Below are 21,155 nucleotides of genomic sequence, written 5' to 3'. Positions count from 1 at the left end.
AAACTGACCAAAAGAATTTTGCCATTTTATTCACGTTTCCCAGTGGCATTAGAGAGTGTGTTTGTTATTTGGCAGACAAACGTCAGATGAGTCCCAATTACAGGACAGAACAGGGGCTAGTTTAGGAGAAAAGAAACTGGGTGAAATTGAACAAAAGTCATCTTTTGCTATTCCTGTGATCTGGTCTGAACCCCGTCAGTTCCGCAGCAGCAAGTTTCTTTGCCACGTTTCCGTGTTTCACAAATAAACTTATTTCGGGTTCCAATCCAGAGGTTTTATTTCCCCATATTTTAAAGCACAAAATGTGGGCTAATTTAGGGGATCATAATAGAAAACAAAAGCAACTATTAGATTTAGGCTTTTTATAAAATCTTTTTTTGTGCAGCCAAGCTCTAGATTTTTCATAATAATTTAATAACAAAACAATGGCTAGTTTCAGTAAAGATAATCTGAGTTTCATCAAAAGTAATTTTGAGTATTTAGGTTTTTTGCATGTGGAAACTAGTACAGGTATGGGACCTGTTATCCAGAATGCTTGGGACCTGGGGTTTTCCAGATAACGGATCTTTCCGTAATTTGGGTCTTCTTAAGTCTACTAGAAATTCATTTAAACATTTAATAAACCCAATAGGCTGGTTTTGCTTCCAATAAGGATTAATTGTATCTTAGTTGGGATCGAGTACAAACTATTGTTTTATTATTACAGAGAAAAAGGAAATCATTTTTAAAAATTTGGATTATTTGGATAAAATGGAGTCTATGGGAGACAGCCTTTCCTTAATTCGGAGCTTTCTGGATATCGGGTTTCCGGATAAGGGATCCTATACCTGTACCATATTTTTAATAATTTAGGGACAAAAAAGGCTAAATTTACAAAATATAATGGGTGAAATATTCCAACAGCAATCGTTCAGTTTTTAGGGTTTTTTTTCCCTTTCTTTTATTTCTACAATGGCATTGAAGGGTCCCAAGGGACACAGTTGGCAAAGTATATCTCTATGGGGCTTCTGTTCCTACATTTAGTGCTTTATATTCAACACTTTCTATTCAACACGGACAACTTTATTTGCTTTGAGGGGAACATTATCACACATACACATATATATTGTGGGAATTCACTCAGAAGGTAGTCTCAACAATACCTGCCAGGGCTGCCATCAGAAATCACGGGGCCCCGTACAGCAAAATTTTCTGGGCCCCCGGTCCCCGCCCACCCCCAAGGCCCACCACAGATCCCGCCCACACCACAGTAAAATGTCCACAAAGACACAACTGCTTAAAATGGTAAACCCCGCACTCACAAAAAAAAGCCATTGGTGGTCAGGGCCCCCTTATAATTTAAAAAACAAAAAAAATTGGCGACAGGGGTCCCACATAAAAGTTTTTTAAAAAAACATTAGTGGTCAGGGCCCCCCATAAGTTAAAAAAAAAACTACTGGCACCAGGGGCCCCATAAATGTTTTTTAAAAAAGCATTGGTGGTCAGCCCCCCCCCCCCGATAAGTATAAAAAAAAACTATTGGCACCAGGGGCCCCATAAATGTTTTATAAAAAAGCATTGGTGGTCAGGACCCCCCCATAAGTTAAAAAAAAAAACTATTGGCACCAGGGGCCCCGTAAATGTTTTTCTAAAAAAACATTGGTGGTCAGGGCCCCCCCATAAGTTAAAAAAAAAGGGCCCCCCTACAAAAAAAATCATTGTATAAGTGGGCATTGCACACACTGTATATAACAGGATCCAGGTTTCTACTGATACCAGCACTAGGCAAACTCTGTACACAGGGTCTGTGGTAGTTAAATATATGACACTACAAAGAGTCATAGTTAGGCAAATATTAAGCACAACATACACATAACTGCTTTGTCTCCCTCATGTTCTGTTTCTCTGCAAGCTCCAGGATGCTGCCACTCAACTCTCTCTGTGTCATAAAGAAAAGAGCCCAAAGAGGAACCGTGTGCTTACAGGGGCGGGACATAAGGAAGGGAGACGCTGTCATTGGCTGAAAAGCACTGGGGCAGGGCGAGATTGCAGAGTTAGGGATCGTCTGCAAATTTCATACTGCTGATGAAAACTTCAGTTGTGCATTATGTCACAGCTTGAAATTGAGTTTACTGATAGTGGAACTTGCAGATAATCCCTAACTTTGCACTTCTCCTCCACATCCAATTTTCGGCGCGACTTCGGGTCTTCAGCACAGCCGGGCCCCCCTTTAGCCCCGGGCCCGGTACAGGTGTACCCCCTGTACCCCCCTGATGGCGGCCCTGATACCTGCACAACGTAGAAAGGCAAGGACTTCCAGGCAACTTTACAAGAAATCTGTATGTTTATTTCACAACAGAGTTTTCAATGGAGAATAACTTGTAAGTTGTAACAGAATTAACAGAAACTTACAAGTTGTGCTTATTAATCAGAACAGCCTTTTTAACTGGCCCACTGGCCGCAGATGTGCTGCTCTTGTCAGTAATGATTTAGTCCCGCTTAGGCAGTTAGTCCATACCTCAGTCTCTCAAAGACTTGTCTCAGTATCCAAATCTCTTCTTTTCACAGCCCTCTCTTAGTTACCTCACACAGACACACTCTCACTTCCTGCTTCCTGCCTTTGGCAGAGAGCTTCCCTCCTCCCAGGTGGTGACATCACTCCCACACCTGCAGTGCTAATTAAATGCAGATTGTTCATAGCATCTGTAATTCTCTTTACATGCTGTGTCTCATAGAGCATTCTGGGAGATATGTACCTTACAGCGAATGAGCATGGTGACATCATCACATTGGCCATTGTGACATCATCGCATTGGCCATTGTGACATCATCACATTGACCATTGTGACATCATCACTCGGCCATTGTGACATCATCAATCTGGCCATTGTGACATCATCACTCTGGCCATTGTGACATCATAAGCCTGGAAAATATCAAAGTGTACAGCTGGCACTGAGCTCATTTCATCGTTAGAGCTTGAAGTGAACACTACTAGTGGACACATCATGTATCTTAATATATCTAAAACAATGGATCATCATTTATTTATCTTCATATTCGGACTATTTACTTTATTTATGCATACCACATCAGGTAAGAAAGATCATTCCCTGTTTTTTTACTCCTGAGACATTAACTGGCTCCGTATGTTTCAAACCAATGACTTATATATATATATATCAATGTAAGATTAGTGAGTGCATGTGAAAAGTCAGGGACACGACTCATGAATGAAATTTGGTAGGCGCCTCTGTTGCAGGATGAGGCTGATAGAGACTGCTCTGTACATTTCATGATCCTAATGTCATTTTTCCCCTCTTTTAGCAGTGAATGTTGAACATTTTACATTATTTAAAGAGAAGCTGACGCTGAAGGCACATACAATCAATATAATTCCATGTATGTTTCAAACACGCGGTCAACTCAACCCACTCAAAGTCCAACTGGAATGGGGGAAAATGGATTCGAAAGGTTACACGTCTCTTATCCACCTGTACGGAGAACATGCGACAATGGAATCGCCCGATTTGAAGGACAAATACCACCTTTTTGAAAGCCAGGTGGCAAAAGGGATCTGCTCTCTGGTGATTAATCCCACAGAGATGAAAGACAGTGGCACTTATGAGGTCCGGCTGAAAATTTTAGGAAAGTTGTACGAGCCGGTTCCATCTATAGAAATTCAGGTTGAGAATCAAGTTGAGAATAAAGACACAGGTAAGTTAAAGCGCAAGAAAAACAATCATTCCTAATTTCAAATGTAATCCCAATGAAATGTATCACTCATTAGATGTGAAAGAAAAGTGTCTGTATTGTAACCCCAATACACAGCACATTGACTAAAGTGCCCACACGCTCACTTAGTTAAACTATCATTTCCTTGAGATTCATGGGATCATTTTACTTTGCAGATGAGTCGCAGAGAGGGTTCTGGTCAAAGTCTCAAACAACGACTGTGCCCCCAACGACCACTACTGCATCAACAGCCACAGCCGCAGCCACTGTCTCTTTTCAAGATGCCATCCTAGAATATATTAATTCAAGTGCTAAAGGGGAGACTATACATACTGTAATACTTGGAGCGCTCCTTGTTATAGGCATAGTACTCTTACTAATAGCAGTCAAACTATGGTAAGTGACATTTCTTTTTGCTTTTGTGGTGGGCAAGAAAGGTGGAAACATATCTTACACTAAAATACAAAAAAAAAAGACAATAAGGGGGAATGTAATATTGGTCGATAATGCAAAAATTGTTCGTAATTCGTTCAAAATGTTCGCAAAGTGAAATATTTTTCCTTTCTGAACACTTTGCCCCTCATGTGACAGTAGGATAGCGATTGCAAACGTTATAGTTTGTGATAGTGCGCAGTGTATGTAATAAAACTTCCCAATCGCAAACCTTTTTTTACGACAAAATATTTCATGAAACTCCAGAGAATTTGTTAAAGGATCTTAAAGCGCAATTCGCAAAGCAATAAAAGCCTAACGAAGAATATTACATTGAGACATGAGAATTTTTATTTGTTTTGCTCTTTGCAAATTTTATTAAATTTTTTACTAAATATTTTAGCAAAAGCCAATTTAGTTAGATATGGGCAAGAGCCAATTTAGTGAGATTTGAGTCTGCTCAGCCATAAATAACCAGTAATATAACCTTATATATGTGGGTTAGTGCTGTCATCAGTTGTTCTTCCTTTGAATCGGTGTCTGGCCTTGAGCCTTTATATGGTCACACACTTAAGTTATTGGTTTTCATACATACATACATATACGTCAACTGCAGCAAAAATATTGAATAAAAAATCCTGTAGCCATTTCACAATTTTTTCCTGTTTTTTTTTTTTTTTTTGCAGTACTAACGGAAGGCAAAAAAACCCTGATAGTGATGAAGAAAACCCACCAGATAATACTTCAAAGAAAGGGTAAGTAAACATTTACAATGCTTTTTTTATAACCACTAAATATTCTGAACCCAGGGCCTTGCATACATTTTCATCTAACATACCAGATACATATCGGTAAGTAGTTGCATTGTTAAGAATCTCTTGAATGATTTTGTATGTGCAGGAAAGATAAAAAGAAGAAGAAAAAAGAAAAAAGTGAGTCAGAAAAGTCTTCCAACGAGAGTGAGGAAAGCACATCTACTGTATCAGAAGAGAGTGAAAGTGACTAGAACAGGAGTGACTGGGCATCATTACAAGAATATGATGAGAACATAAAGAATTTAGAAGCTTCTTTGGACAAGAATGACTTTTTGATAGGAGAATAAAACCTAAAATTGAAAGACGCTGCTTTAATTGGAGGCAGGAAGGACTTTTGTCTCTTTTCAGCCTCATCTCCAATGTCACTATGGAATGAAATTCTAATCGGTAAATTCTGTCATTTTCAGAAAAAATATTTTCAATAAAACCTAAATATTATCATTTCTTCTTTGTATTCATCTCTTTGATATAATATGTGTAGGGTTTTATACATTTCTTTTAATGTCATTTAACATGCCTTTGTAAGTAGCAGAATTAGAAAATCTATATCCTTTACAGAGTGCAGTTATTGTAGCAAACTTGTACAGGTATGGGACTTGTTATCCAGAATGCTCAGGACCTGGGGTTTTCAGTATAAGGGATCTTTCTGTAATTTGGATCTCCATACCTAAAGTCTACTAGAAAAACAAGTAAACATTTAATAAATCCGATAGGCTGGTTTTGCTTCCAATAACAATTAATTATATCTTAGTTGGGATCAAGTACAAGCTACGGTTTTATTATTACAGAGAAAAAGGAATGCGTTATTTGGATTATATGGAGTCTATGGGAGATGGCTTTTCCATAACTCTGAGCTTTCGGACTTCGCTAAAATCGGTCGTTCGGCAAGAAAAATCTTTGCGTCTATGGGGAGCTTTACTCTCATATTTGAACTACACTTGCAGCCAAAATGATATACAGCAGATGAAACAACACATCTTTCTGTTTTTCAGGAAGAGATATTATTGTATCACCTATGTTCGTAAATGTTCCGTTTCATCCTTTCCTTGTATCCATTGTGAAGTCCTATCCACCTGTTGGGCAATGTCTACACAGTGAAAATTAACAGGGTAACAGATGCAAAGTTTGCTCCAGTTCTAATAACAGACAACAGCCCAAAGACATTTGCTGTCAAACAGCAGAGCAGAAAAAGTTACCTGCTGTATGGTTGCTATGTATCATGAGAACTGGAGCAGGCGTTGCTCTACTATTACATTTCCTCCAACTAACAGTATACAGACTGCCTGATAGGAGCGGAATAATATCTGTCAAAATCACTTTAGTGTTCCAGCTGAACGAGTAACTGTTAAAATGTTCAGATCTAGCCAAAAGTGTCTGGAAACACCAAATTGATTGGATTAGCTAGTTAAGCCTTAAACTTCATAGGCAGTGTAACCATTTGAGGTAACAGGGTCGTCGTCTCCTGGGGGTAGACGGGTTTACAGCAGTATTGGAGTCAGGGCCGGGCCAAGCCGACGGGGTGCCCTAGGCACCCAGTCAGCTACCCCCGCCCTCCCCCATGTGAGCGTGTGCTCTTGTTACCGCACTCATGCGCAAGTGCACATGCGTTATAGGGGGAGACACATGCGCGAGTGCACATGCGCTATGCGGGGAGATTAAAGAAAGGAAAGTGACAGAAGGAGGAGCATGACGGAGGGGCATGACGAGGAAGTGATGGACAGAGGGAGGGAAGTGACGGACAGAGGAAGTAAGGGGAGCGACGGAGAGAATAAGGAAGGGGAGTGAAGAGGGAGGGGAGGAGGAAATCGAGCAATGGAGCAAACAAGCTGGACTAGGGGTAGGCAGAAAACTTTTGAATAGGTACTTGCCCAGCGCCCCCACATCTTTGCGCCCTAGGCAGGTGCCTCTTCTGCCTACCCCTAGTTCCGGCCCTGATTGGAGTCCACGCAAAACAACACAAAACTGGCTGGTAATGTGCAACTGGCCGCAACCAGTTTTATTTGTCTGGTTGGCAGGAAGACATGAATCAAAACAAACAAAAATGAAAATAAAACCTTGCCTGTCCGGCACTAACTAAACAATTAGCTTCTAACTTACTAGTTGAGGATCTGACATCTGACACACACACAATCCCTTCCCTACTTAAGGAGAGAGAACACCTGTTCCTCTCTCAGGTGTTGGGCAAACCCAGACTGTTCATCTGGAATCGGATCACACCCAACACTCAACACTCTCGTAAACTGGGTCCTTTTTCCGGCTATTACAGCTAGCCACAGACCCGTGAAAAAATGTACATTTACCTGGTTGCTTAAAAACAGTATGACAGAAATCTGGATGATACATATACCCCTTCAACCAATTTCCCAGCATTTCTGTCAAATCAGGTGTGTCCAATCATGAGGTAAAAAGGTATTTAGGGTGGCCAATTGCAAACAAAGATTGTTCAGTATCATGGATTAGGGGAAGGCTACAAAAAGCTATCTCAGAGGTTTAAATGGTCAGTTTCAACTGTAATCAGGAAATGGAAGGCAACAGACACAATTGCTATAAAACTATGGTCTGGCAGGCCGAGCGGCATATGCGGAGGATTGTGAGAATGGTTACAGACAACCCAAATATCACCTCCAAAGACCTGCAAGAACATCTTGCTGCAGATGGTGTATCTGTACATCATTCTACAATTCAACGCAATTTGCACAATCTGTGCAACAAAACAAAACTCCAAAGAATTAAGAGGGGTTCCCAAACGTTTTCATATGACTGTAAATTCACAGTTAAACTTGATCAGTTTTGCATTCATAGTATGCCTAATGTTTCATGGAAACCCTACCTCGAAAACGTTCAATACCAGGGGTACTTCGCCAATGAGGCGAGTTGAGGCTGTCGCCTCAGGCGGCAGCGCCCCACTATGTACCAAGGGCAGCAAAAATGCTGCTCCTGGTACTTTAAGAGCTAATTTCTGGAGGAGGCGGCGGCGGAGGGGCCAGGATCGCCCCTGTTCAATACTACTAGGCATATTGGTATTGTTAAAGCAGGTTAAAGCAAGTTTAAATATCCCATTGAGATGAGGTCCTCACTCTGATGACCTGCATTCCTTCTCTGTGATCCAATAGTTTGGCCTGATCAGCCTGCTAGCACCATTGTGGGTATCAGGTAAAGATCCACTAATTTGCCATCACAAAAATGAACAGACTTTATGGGGGTTATTTACTAAACTCTGAATGCAAAAATCACAAAATAAATCGTGATTTTTTATATTAAAGACTTTATGGGGTTATACATAGTTCAGGTTATTTACTAAACTCTGAATGCAAAAATCACAAAAAAAAATCGTGATTTTTTTAATATAAAATTGGACTTTTAAAAAAATCTTTTCTGAATTTATTTAACCCCGAATATGGAAAAGTCAGAATAAGAAAGTCCAGCATCTCAGACCAGTCGAGGTTGCATATACAGTAAGTCAATGGGAGAAGTCCCAATGATTTTTTGATGTGCGCTGGGTTCTGTGCAATACCCCGAAGTTTTCGGCAAAAAACATAAGAAATCTGAGTTTTCGGATGAAAAATCTGAAAAATCGTGAAAATCTGATTTTTTCGGATTTTTTCCCGCAAACAAAATTTTCGGGAAAACTGTATCAATAAATAAGACGAAAAAACCTGCGCGGATTTGGTTGGAGTTTGTAGCAGAAAGTATTGAGATAAATTCGGACTGATAAATAACCCCCTAAGTGTATGGCCAGGTTAAGATTAACCTTACATGCAAGAATATATATCTCATAGAACTGCAGAGCCTTGTGAGAACAGCAGTGCCTTTCCAACAATAGAAATCATTATCTAATAAGGAAAAAATTCTTCCTCTCCTGGGGCTCTAAGGTAAATATCCACCATTGTTCTACTGGCAGAGCAAACAGAGTGCTAACAAGAGGAATACTACCCTTGTTAGCACGTCTAACAAATAGTGAACTTTATTTACAACTAGAAAGGTGTAAATAGCTTTTGGAAATCTACCATAGTGCACTGCTCTACAGAATAGTAATCAGGCCCTCCCCCTATTGTCTCCTGACAATATGCAATTGTACCTGTATAATGTATGTCTTGTATGTGTATCCCTTTACTCTGTAAAGTGCTGTGGGACGTGATGGCGCACTATAAATAATAATTATATTATTATAAAAATATAATAGAGTCAAATCACTTAAGTTGAGATGCAAGCTAAGAAAGAAATATAAGAAAGGAGTTAATAGCTCCTGTATTTCACTGCTCTCTAAACTAGCAATAAGAGTAGAAATCTGATGGGGTTAAATGTAAGAGGAAAAGTTTCAAACTAAAATTAATATATAACTTTTATTGCCAAAGTATTAAAACCCCCCTATAGAGGGCAGGCAAGATTAAAAAGTGAATGATAAAAAAGATGGATGGAAGAAGTATGAGCTCTGTAATATATCATAATATCCTATCACTCATATCACTGCTAGAGCAACTGATTATTTTTAAAGTAGCTTCTTGGGAGATGTATAGCAAAATAAAAAGATATTAAAAGCCACCAATATTTCCCTTCTATCCAATAGCAGCTAGTATAGGCTTGATAAAGGGCCTGTGACCCGAAACGTTGCCATGAATTGATGTCTACCTTTTCAGCCAATAAAATCACCTTTTGCATTCACAAAAAATGGATCAGTGTGCTACAGCGACTTTGAATTGTCCTATAGCTGCTATTATAGAGATGTAGGAAGAAAGGGGGTGGGGTATTTAATGACTTTATACGAATAAAGGTTATGTAAGAACATTGAAATGTTAGGTTAGACATTTTGTATAATTCTATCCAGGTTTTATCATATACATTTTTCAATCCACAAGCCTCACCCATTTCTATGGGGCAAATTCACTAACCTCCGGCCAGTGACGGCTTCGCTCACATCGCCACACTTCTCCAAGGACAACGCTAATTCACTAAAGTACGAAGTTGGTCCATGATGGCAAAGTTTTCGCTAGTGTTAATTCAGCAAGCAAAGCGAAGTTGCGCTATCGTTGGCTAATTTGCATACATCGGGAAGTTAAATTTCAATGGACATATGTTGCGGCAAATACATTATACTACACAAGCCCAGGAAAGCTTAATAAAAGAAAATAGAGTTGTTATAATGCCCTACACATGAGCCCAGTGTATAGTTTATGTGCCATATGTAAGGAAATGTAGGGGGGAAGCTGGGTACCCTAAATAAAATTTACGATCTTTTGCAGCCTATCACCCTGAACAACTGAAAAGACGCTAGCGTTTTTTGGGACTTAGAAAAATGTTCAACTATTAGTTTGAGGAAGTCCTATCTACTCTATTGCACTTCGCCTTGTCTGCGGTGGCGAAGGCAAGTCTGGCGCAAGAGGTAACATTCATTAAAATCCGCATCTTAGTGAATTTGCGTTGTTACGTCCATTCGACAGAGTGAAAATTCGCATTAGAGTGCAGCTAGAGTCTATTTCCTTCACTATCTCCTTCACTAGCAAAGTTAGTAAATCGGGGAAGTCCCGAAATGACGTCACTTTGGCAAATTTTCGCCAGCGTTAGCCACTTCGCCCTTTAGTAAATTTGCCCCTATATCTCTACTAATACAAGGTGGGATGCCATCTCTTACCTGGAAACCAGATATACAGAATGCTCTATATTAAGGGAAGCCCATCTTCCATACATTTCATTTTGAAAGAAATAATAAACATTGTATAACATCATTCCTATTTCCTCTATAATACTAATACCTTGTACTTGATGGTAGCTGAGCTGCATAAACCCTTCTTGGTGGCAAAACATGCTTATTGTTTTGTTGTTGTTGTTTTTTTATGTTTTTAAGTGATCCAAATGATAGAAATCAACTATTATTCAGAAAAATCCAGGTCACATGCATTAGGGTTACAGCTACACACATTTAAATGTTAGCACCCTGGAAAAGCCATAACCAAAACTGTAAAACTTTAGATTTATATAAAAGGAGCAGTAGTTAATGCTATGTAGGATTCGTTTCTGGCCTTACCTGATCTGCATCCTAATTTGTCACTATTTACAAACCATTGCAAGAAATGTGGCAGGAATCAAAAACCAGGGATCCATCACACAGGTTTCAATACACACTTTTTTCCTAATCAATACAAGAGATAGACACAACTAAAAGAAGTAAAGGGGTTTGTGTTTTGTTTTATTTTCATTTTAGAAGAATTGAATGTCCTAAAGGTAATCTCTAATATAATTGTATCTCTTCACTTTGTGCTTCAGGGCTTTAATAAGTTATATCATATAGAAGGGGGTTTAGCTCGTAACTGTATTTCCAATTCAGCAAGGTTTGTGAACAGCAATAAAACAGCTATTATGAAAGATTCAGTTGTGAAATCAAAGTAAAACAAAGTTTGTCAGAAATTAAATTGTACGACTGCAGAAAAGGAACCCTACATATGCTGGAAAGTAAGTCAAATTCACCAGCACAACGTTCAGCCACAGCAAGAGGAAATTTAAGGAAAAAATGGGGGGGGGGGTTGCTGACCCCATCTTAAAAGAAAATTCTCTGTAAGGCTATAAATGTATTGTTACTGATACTCTGTATTAAATTTAGACCTTCCCTTATTCATATTCCAGTTTCATAATTAAATTAGCACATTGTTGCTAGGTTAATTTGTACCAGATTGCTGAAATTGCAAACTAGAGAAATGCTGAAAAAAAAGCTAAACTAAAAAAAACCCACAAACAATAAAAAAATAAAACCAGCTGCTAAATATACTATATTAAATATACTATATACTTATTAAATATACTGCTATACTTTAGCAAATACTAATATACTTATTGAATATACTGCTATACTTTAGCAAATACTAATATACTAATATCTAATTTAAAAGTGAAAAACCCCTTTAACTCATCTATAGTCTTATTTACCTGGTATACTGTAGGTAAGTATTGAGGCCCAGGAGTCATGCTCACAACAGATTTGCACCTAATACATACAAATCATAATAATGCAGAACAAATGCCTACTTATAGGCTGTCCTTTCTTCTTTTCAATTGTTTTTATTAGCATTTAAAAAAAAACCAGAAAGAACAAAGAGCAGCAAAGCAATATCTTAGCATAACATTTGCCAATTACATAATAAGAAGAAATATTATGTAGCAATTCATTGTTAACAAAACATCAAGTAAGTTATAGGCTGTCCAATACACCTCTTTTTAGAGAGAGGCCTAACAGAAAACTAACTTTATTCTTGAGGTTAGTTCAATGATCACTGCTCACTGCTGTAAAACATAAATAAAACATTAGCCCATTCTGGAATCCATAGTTTACCAGCAGCAGTAGGGCCTCCCAGAGCTAAAGGATGAGCACCTTCCCTGACAACAGATAACTCCTATTAGTTTGCGTGCCGCTCTCATTATCCATGTAATGAGAACTACTGGGTGCTATTGCTCAAACTAGAATTACAATTCTGAAAACCACAACTGTTTGTTGGTTTTGGATGTAATTACACACTGAGATATATTTTCAAGGATATGATTCAGTCTTACATTTCGAGCCACGCACCAAATAAGATTTTCTAATGTAGTAGCGCAATTAACAACAAAAACAAACAACCGTGGTGAGTTTGTTATGTGCAGCTTGGGGCTGAGATTAAAAACAGGTTTTTTTTTTGAATGAATAAATTCATCTAATTAACTGCAATATGTCTCTTGAATACTAACTAAAGCGTCATTGTTAAAAGCACGGTCTGTTAAAGTGCAATTTATCAGAGGAGCTCAGGAAGAGGTGCCAGAAATGTAAAGGAAAACTTGCTTGGAGGTGAAAATGAACAATACATAACTGGAAGCTTTGGTAATAAGTATCTGTCACTGTGTTTTATCTATATGTACTGGGGTGCAACATCCATAGTATATACATGGATCCTGGATCCTAGTGGAAGCAGTTTGTTACCCCACTATAAACCACTCAATTAACATGTATCATTCTGATTCACCAAATTGTCATTGTGGATAGATATCCTGGATTTCCTACTGCATTACGCTGCACTCAGTTGGTTAGAGAGTTGCAGGCCAAAAACAACCTTCCTTTTATCATGCACCCAAATATGCACACTAAGTACAATGTTGCGCATCAATATTGATGTTAGCATGTGATTCACTAGGAGCTGATCAATGTACAGTAAGTAAACCCTGGAAGTAACACTTCAAGTACGTTTTAATTCCAGTTCTCCCCTGCATCTGTGTGCCATGTATTTGTATGCAAATGTATTGCATTGCATCAAAGCAAGCTGTTTGATGCTACAATCAAATGAGTGACGATTGATGCTACAAGCAATTGGGTAAAAGGCATAGGTGCAAACACTCATATACTGCAAATGACTCCTATTTGTAATCCTAGCCTTAAAAGGTATATGGAGTTAGAAAAATATACTTCCTTTCTTTTGTGCAGAGAAATTGTTGATATTTGGGGTCATTTCCAGAGCAAGTGCAGTGAGAAAAGTACAATTTTGAGCACACTTGCAATTTTTTTTCACAATGCAGCATTTACCCCAGAATTCCAGCATTGTTTGGTTGCAAGGAGGCATGGCACCGGTACATCAATATTACCCACTTGCGCTTTCTGTAATAAAGTGGACACAATTGTGCTGAAAGTCCTCCAGGTATGGATGAAGGAATTTCCAGTGCTTGGTGCTATAGTGAAGCATGTGCCCTATTCTTTAGAAGCAAGACACTGCACCTATTGATTCTTGAGCCAACAGGTGCAACTGTAATAGATTTGTAACCGGAGACAGGAAGAACTGAGCAGCCCTGAGTAGTACTGCTCTTGGCACAATCATGGTTGCTCTCCCTTATTAATACACTAAATATGCAGATAAATCATTGCACTTACCAGCTCCTGACTGACTGTGAGCTCTCTAATAAAATAGCCTGCATTTTTGCTGTAAATATATAAGGCTCTTTCTTTTGGATAAAACAGAAGTAAACATATCCTTCGCAACACAATCAACATTTTTCTCTTTAGTAACATTTTAGGCATATAGAATGAACTTTGTGTATATAACAAGGCTAATATAAATAGCATTGAACAGAGTACGACATTTTGTTCCTTTTGGCTCAAATACTTCGGCTCACCCAGACCAATAAAGAATAACACTTCCTTCCATACAAATAAACTTTAAAGGGTAAATTTACTAAGCGCTGCCATCGCAACACTTTGTCAGGTGAAAATTCGCTGAGACAACGCAAATTTACTAAGTTGCGGAGTTTCGTCCCCGGCGACGGATGCTGGCGACTTTTCACTAGCGTTACTTCGGCAGTGCGAGCAAATCAAAGCGAAGATGCGCTAGCGTTCAATTCTGCCTAGCATAACTTCACTCAGGCTAATTTGCATATGGCGGGAAATTTAAAGATTAATGGAGGTCTGTATGATACATGTTGCAGCTAATACATTACATTATCACTGATAACTACACCTTAATAAAGTCAGTAGAGTTGTTTTAATGCCCTACACATGAGCCCACTATAAAATAATGCTCCATATGTTATAAAATGTATGGGGGAAACTGGGTAGCCGAAAAAAAACAATTGTATGCCTTTTGCAGCCTATCACCCTGAAAAATTAAGTCACCAGTGTCTTTTGGACTTAGAAGATTTTCCACTTAAAAATTATGATGTAGGTAACAGAAGATTGAGGAAGTCCTATGCACTCCAATGCACTTCGTCTGGTTTGAGCTGGCAAAGGCAAGTCTGGTCGAAAGAGCTAACCTTCAGTAAAATCCGCATCTTAGTGAATTTGCGGAGTGACGTCCATTCCCCAGAGTGAAAAGTCGCCTAGTTAGAGTCCGAATCAGCGATATCTCCTTCGCTAGCGAACAGAAGCCTGCGCCCATTATTAAATCGCGAAGTGCCTAAAAGTGTTAATGCTGGCAAATTGTCACTAGCGTTTGTCACTTTGCCTTTTAGTAAATTTAACCCCATGCGTGATAATGCACTCAAAAGGGATAGAAACGGTAACCAAAAAACGTAGAAAGAATTTTTATGCATCATATGACAGGGACAGATTTCTGAATATGTGATGGTTCCATTAAACAATCATTTTCACATAATAGGGCTGTTGCTAGGAGAAGTGTTAAGAGTATATCATAAACTGTGATTATCTTCCCTGCTATTTCTACATTTATTGTAGAGATGCTCAATCAGATGAGACCAAAGGGTTCAAAGATCGGTGAGGGCTTTCAGAATGCACAGCCTGCCTTGCCAGTGTCCTGAACGAAATGGACATTTTATAGCTGGTAATTTACAATCTTTTATTTAACAATAAAGTATTACATTAGACATCACCACTGTGCTATACTTAAAATTCAAGGAAAATAAATGTTTTCTTTCTTTTTGGTTTTAAAATAATCAAGGTGCTTGCTGATTCAGTTGATCTTTTTGTTAGGAATGAATGCATCATAAAATCATCTCTATGTCTTATATAAGGGTGTAAAGGTTAAACATTACTTCTTTTTTTTAAAAAAGGTGTTCTTTTTATTGGTTTAACTGTAACTGGGATAGGGTACAGAAAGAAAGAGGGAAGGGAAAGGGGGGGGAAGAAAAGTACATCAGCAGTGAAAACAACATATTTATTTGCAGAACATACGACATTGCATTTCTCAAAACATACAATATCGTCATGGTAATGTCAATAAATGTGCTTCTAACCAGACACCCCATATTCTCTCAAATTTGTTAGGGTGACCCCTAGCTTCATATGTCAACTTAATTAACGGGAGCATCTTGTTCACGTACCCAATCCAGCCCGGTCTTTGGGGAGGGTGGGGGGCCATCCAGTGAATAACTATTAGTTTCTTGGCATAAAAAAGTTGGGATCTGACTAATATCCTGGTACTACTGAGTGGCACCATTTCGTCAACTACACCCAGTAGGCATATTTCGGGGGTTTGTAGTGGGGGCAGGGACAGAACCTCAACAATATACAGTGTGATATCGGACCAATATCTGGAAATAACCGGGCACGACCATACCATGTGCCAAAAGGTTCCATCTGCCACCCCACATCTTTTACATGTGGGAATGGGTAGTCTTCCCATTTTGTGGAGCCTGTTAGGAGTGAGGTATATCCGCATTAGGTTAAACATTACTTTTACTTTGTATTTGTCTAAGGGAAATACTAAGGGGTAAAAGCATTATTAACCCATTCTTTGATTTTCTAGCTCTTGTGAATGTGCAACTGAATAAGCATTGACCATACATTGGAAAATACTGGTATATATAACTATTATTATAAGTATTAAATAATATTTTTTTGTAATAAAACATCTAGATGCGAGGGTACTTCACAGAGTTATGGGATCTATTATCCAGATTCTTGGGAGCTGGGGTTTTTTGGATGAGGCTTTTTTAAAATACTAAATAAATCAATAGGATTGTTTTGGCACCAAAATAAATATATGCAGCTTACAAACTGATTATTACAGAGGCAGGCTCAAATTTTTGGAAATTTTGCTACCCTAGTCCTGGGCCTAGGGTAGCAAAATTTTAGGGGCAACATGCTGCCCAACCACCAAACTGCTGCACATACTAGGGGTGCGCTGGAGGTTTGGACAGCCGCTTGCATAGTCCAGAGTCGATGACTTGGAAAGTGTGCATGCATTCGAGTGGAGCCAACCTAGAGTGCCACAAATACAAATCCAGCCATGTACAGAGGAAATCACACAAAAAAATTACAATTGTTTGCTTAAAATGGGCTCTATTGGAGAACAGCCTTAACTTAATTCAGAGCTACTTTCAAGAAGTGTTCTCAGTAGAATGTGAGAAGGTCCATCCACAACCATGTCAGATTATCGGCAGCATCTGATATTCAAATGAGCACATACAAAATTGTGCTATATTGTATATTTTATTCTGGCTATAAGCATAGTTACAAAATACATTGAACGCTTCCAAGAGTTGCCAAAGTAAACGCCAAAAGAGCCCATGAAAGCAAGTTCACTTTAAAGGGACTGTTCACCTTTAATTTAACTTTTATTATGATGTAGAAAGTGATATTCTGAGACAATTTTCAATTGGTTTTCATTTTTTATTATTTGTAGTTTGTGAGTTATTTAGCTTTTTATTCAGCAGCTCTCCAGTTTGCAATTTCAGTAATCTGGTTGCCTATTTCCTAGTGACCATGCATTGATTTGAATAGGAGCCTGTAATATGAATAGGAGAGGGCCTGGATAGAAAGTTGAATAATAAAAAGTAGCAATAACAATAAATATGTAGCCTTACAGAACATTTGTTTTTTTTTTAGATGGGCTCAGTGCCCCCGATTTGAAAGCTGGAAAGAGTCAGAAGAAGGAGGCAAATAATGCAAAAACTATAAAAAAGAAAAAAATGATGGTTAAAAAGTTGCTTTTATCTAGTCATTGTATAACATACTGAGGGTAGAGACACATGTGGAGATTCGGCGAGATTAGTCGCCTGGTGACAAATCAACTTTTCTTTGGGCAACTCGTTTTCCGAAGCTTTCTCGTGAGGCATAGCGAAGCGCTCCAAATGCCATCCCGCTGGCGATTTAGATTCTAGCTGGCGGGTAGGCAGATCGGGGATATCAGTCGCCCAGAAGAGAAGATTTGTCCCCGGGTGACTAAATCCTCCCGAATCTTCTCGTTTGTCTCTGCCCTAAAAGTTAAAGTAACTTAAAGGTGAACCACTCCTTTAACTACAGAGAAAGCAGACCCTGCACTTTCAAGGGAGCCCAGGAGTGTAGAGGGCCCAGTAATGCTGTAATTAATGAGCAATTTTAATATATTTTGGTAGAATAGTTAACATTGTCAATGTTTTGGGGCCCTAAATTGAATTTGCTTTGTTTGTCTTGAAGTGCTTACCAAATTTATGATCATAACTTTGTAACTAAAAGCACCTGTTTTGGAAAATACATGTACTTGCATAGATATTAAATTATTTATGAAACAAGGGACCAGGGAATGTGCATTGATCAATCCCCTCTTTCTTTTGTTTGCTTATTTGCTGTGGGCCCAATAACATCTAGTTACACCACTGTCTACAGTATGTCCCCTTTAAATACATATTTAAAACATTTCCACCCAAAAAAACTGTTTATGATATTTTACAAGTTGCTGGCATTTCTGAAGCAAAGAGAAGCAGGCAGGCACAGTGTCGTTGGCAGTTTTCTTGAGGTCAGACATTTAATCTCTAAGTCACCAGAGATGCCTCTAAATCTAGAATTGCAGCGCCACACGATTGCTTTATTGCTGAAGGCAGTTTTTCCATGTGAGCTACAATTTGACGCGAGACATTTTTCAGTGTGGGTTTTCAATCTGATCTCACTGTACATTTCTTTAGTCCTCGTAGAATTTAAAGCATTTTTAATATCTGTCACATTTCGGTGGTCAACGGAAATCTGTGACAGGAAAAGAGCCTTCAGCCATGTGTTGCTGAATTTACAATTTCAGCATTGAAAATGAAATCTGCTGGAAAGTTAAAGATTTTCATTCTTTTTTTATCCTTTACTCCAGCATTTGATCACTGGTTTTGTAAGTGAATGGCATTCCGTGACAATGTTTATGGGATGGCAGAGAGAAAAGTTTTCTGCTGCAGATTATATTTTATAGAAAGGATTTGGCTATAGTACAAACCAAATGTGTTCAATCTGACACCACCCAAAATATTGATTCATTCCTGGCTACATTAATGGGAGCAAAAGCACAAAGATCCATGTTGTAATAAACTTACACTCTCGGCGGGGACGCCCGCCTCGCATCGCCGCCGCCGATGCGGCTAGGCCCCAGGCGCCGGCTCCTATGGAGCGCGCGGCGCGCATGCGCCAGAATTAAAGGGGCAGGCACGCTGGCGCGAGTGCGCTGGCATGTTTGCGCAGGCGCTGATTCGCCAACGTCCAATGGCGCCAAATTCAACTGTTTAAATGGCCATCAGTCCTTTTGTGCCTTGCCCAACGTAGGTTCTGTATATGGTTCCTGGGTGTGATTATATCTGTGATTCTTGTTGTGACCTTGGCTATCCCTGATTCCTGTTTGACTTCTGCCTGCCCTGACCCTTTGGCTTGTCCCTGACTACTCTTTGGATTCCATTCTGTACTTCGACCCTGTTAGTTGCTGACCTGGCCTGTGACCTCGATTACTCTGCTGCTTACCGATTTTGTACTGCATTTCCGATTGGTTTCGACCCGGCCTGTTCCTGGACTTTGATAAACCTTTACGTTAAGTTCCCTTGCTCACCCAGAGTTCTTCCCTCAGTCTCCTCACTATTAAGTCCTGGCGGCATCCGAGTAGCGGAGGGCTCCACCCGACGTGAAAGGCGGCGGTTATAGGCCGAAGCGTGAGCCGAGCCCGGACATTGGGGTTTACTCTGGGTTGTGGGATACTGAACGTTACACATGTTCTATGTGTGTGCACAACAGATGGTGCTGTCCAATGCCCAGCATGATCTAGGAGTGACCAGATTAAGGGCAGCCGGCAAAGATTCTCCCTCGGCACTAAATTAATATCCACATTTGCTACATATAAATGAGTTACTCCAACTACTTTCTACCAAAATCTTTATTTACAACAGAAGGGTAATTTGTTTGGAAACAGGAAAAAATATTGTCTTCAATCTGTTTGTTTATTGTAACTAATAACTCTTTCCGAGCAGGATTTATCTGAAAATAAATACTGAGTAAAACATATGGGCATACGTTAATCTACAAACAGTGTTATTTAGGAGCACATTTGTAAGAGCTGCAATACCACTGTTGTGAAATTAGAAATATCATTCACAGACCTTAAAGGAAAACTATACCCCCCTCCCCCTGAATAAATATTTAAGCAACAGATTATATCATAGTGGCATATTAAAGAACTTTGCCAAACTGGAATACATATTTAAAGGAGAAGGAAAGCTACCAAAGCAGTGTATTGTCAATAGATTAGCCACATTAGTGCAAGATATAACACTATATTTATTCTGCAGAATGCTTTACCATACCTGAGTAAACAGCTCTAGAAGCTCTTTCTGTTTGTTTAGGATAGCAGCTGCCATGTAAAATTGGTGTGACATCACTTCCTGCCTCAGTCTCTCCCTGCTCACTAAAAGCTTTGGGCTCATTACAGCAGGGAGGGGAGAAAGGAGGGGGATAGGAGCAAACTGAGCATGCTCACACCCTGCCCTGGAGTTTTCAGCTGAAAGAAGAAAGACTGATACAGAAGCCCATGTATACACAATAGAAGGAAATAAATGCTGTGTTTCTTTTGATAGAGGACTCAGAGCAGCATTACTTTGAGGGTTTACTGGTGTATTTATATAGACCTTTCTGATAAAGCTTACTAAGTTTTAGCCTTTCCTTCACTTTTAAGTAAATATTGCCATTTCACCATTTACCATTTAACTGAATTAAGTATGGAGACATAATATCTATGCTGATCCAGTCCCAAGACCCATACTCTCCTACTAAGTGAAGAAACCTCTCTAGTCTATCAGCAAGAACTGATTTGTATTGTCAGTTTCCCAGCTGCCCCAGTCATGTGACTTGTGCAAGCACTTTAGGATGGAACTACTTTTTGGCAGGCTGTTATTTCTCCTACTTAATGTAACTGAATCTGTCTCAGTGGGACCTGGATTTTACTATTGAGTGCTTTCTTATATCTACCTGGTTGCTTTTATCTTGTGTTAGGGAGCTGTTATCTGGTTACCTTTCCATTGTTCTGTTGTTAGGCTGCTGGGGGGAGGAAGGGAGGGGGGTGATATCACTACAACTTGCAGTATAGCAGTAAAGAGTGACTGAAGTTTATCAGAGCATAAGTCACATGACTGGGGGCAGCTGGGAAACTGACAATATTTCTAGCCCCATGTCAGATTTCAAAATTGAATATAAAAAATCTGTTTACTCTTTTTAAAAATGGATTTCAATGCAGAATTCTGCTGGAGTCCCCGATTTGATGTTTAGTAATTCCTATCCATGTTTAGTAATTCCTATCCATTATTTAAATGCATCCAGAAGGTTATATATTTTCACAGACGCAATATACAGTACATTTAGCAGCATTAATTATCCCTTTCTTTAAAGGACATTATCAGTCAAATATTATTTTTTGTAAATATTTCGCTTTCAAAATATATACTGTCGATTTGTATTGTTTAATAGGTTGTGATACAATTTTCTTTTGTCATGTTTCCGAATGCTTCTGAAATTCAGTT

General features: G+C 39.0%; 1 protein-coding gene across 4 annotated transcripts; it reads left to right on the top strand.

The window, feature by feature from the left end:
- Nucleotides 1-1,707: 1,707 nt before the first annotated feature.
- LOC121396509 lies at nucleotides 1,708-5,404 on the top strand. 4 transcript variants are annotated; one of them, XM_041571460.1, is made up of 5 exons: nucleotides 1,708-2,360; nucleotides 3,307-3,696; nucleotides 3,891-4,110; nucleotides 4,833-4,901; nucleotides 5,047-5,404. In XM_041571460.1, the coding sequence occupies exons 1-5, from the start codon at nucleotides 2,321-2,323 to the stop codon at nucleotides 5,150-5,152; spliced, it is 825 nt and encodes a 274-aa protein (XP_041427394.1). In that variant the 5' UTR covers nucleotides 1,708-2,320; the 3' UTR covers nucleotides 5,153-5,404. The 4 variants fall into 4 exon arrangements, with proteins under 4 accessions (XP_041427394.1, XP_041427395.1, XP_041427396.1 ...); XM_041571461.1 differs by having other exon boundaries at nucleotides 1,710-2,285; XM_041571462.1 differs by having other exon boundaries at nucleotides 1,710-2,318.
- Nucleotides 5,405-21,155: the final 15,751 nt, after the last annotated feature.

This window comes from Xenopus laevis, chromosome 7S (assembly GCF_017654675.1).
Source record: "Xenopus laevis strain J_2021 chromosome 7S, Xenopus_laevis_v10.1, whole genome shotgun sequence".
Taxonomy (NCBI): domain Eukaryota; kingdom Metazoa; phylum Chordata; class Amphibia; order Anura; family Pipidae; genus Xenopus; species Xenopus laevis.
The sequence above is the reverse complement of the archived record's forward strand: the minus strand, read 5'-3'. Positions and strand labels throughout refer to the sequence as shown.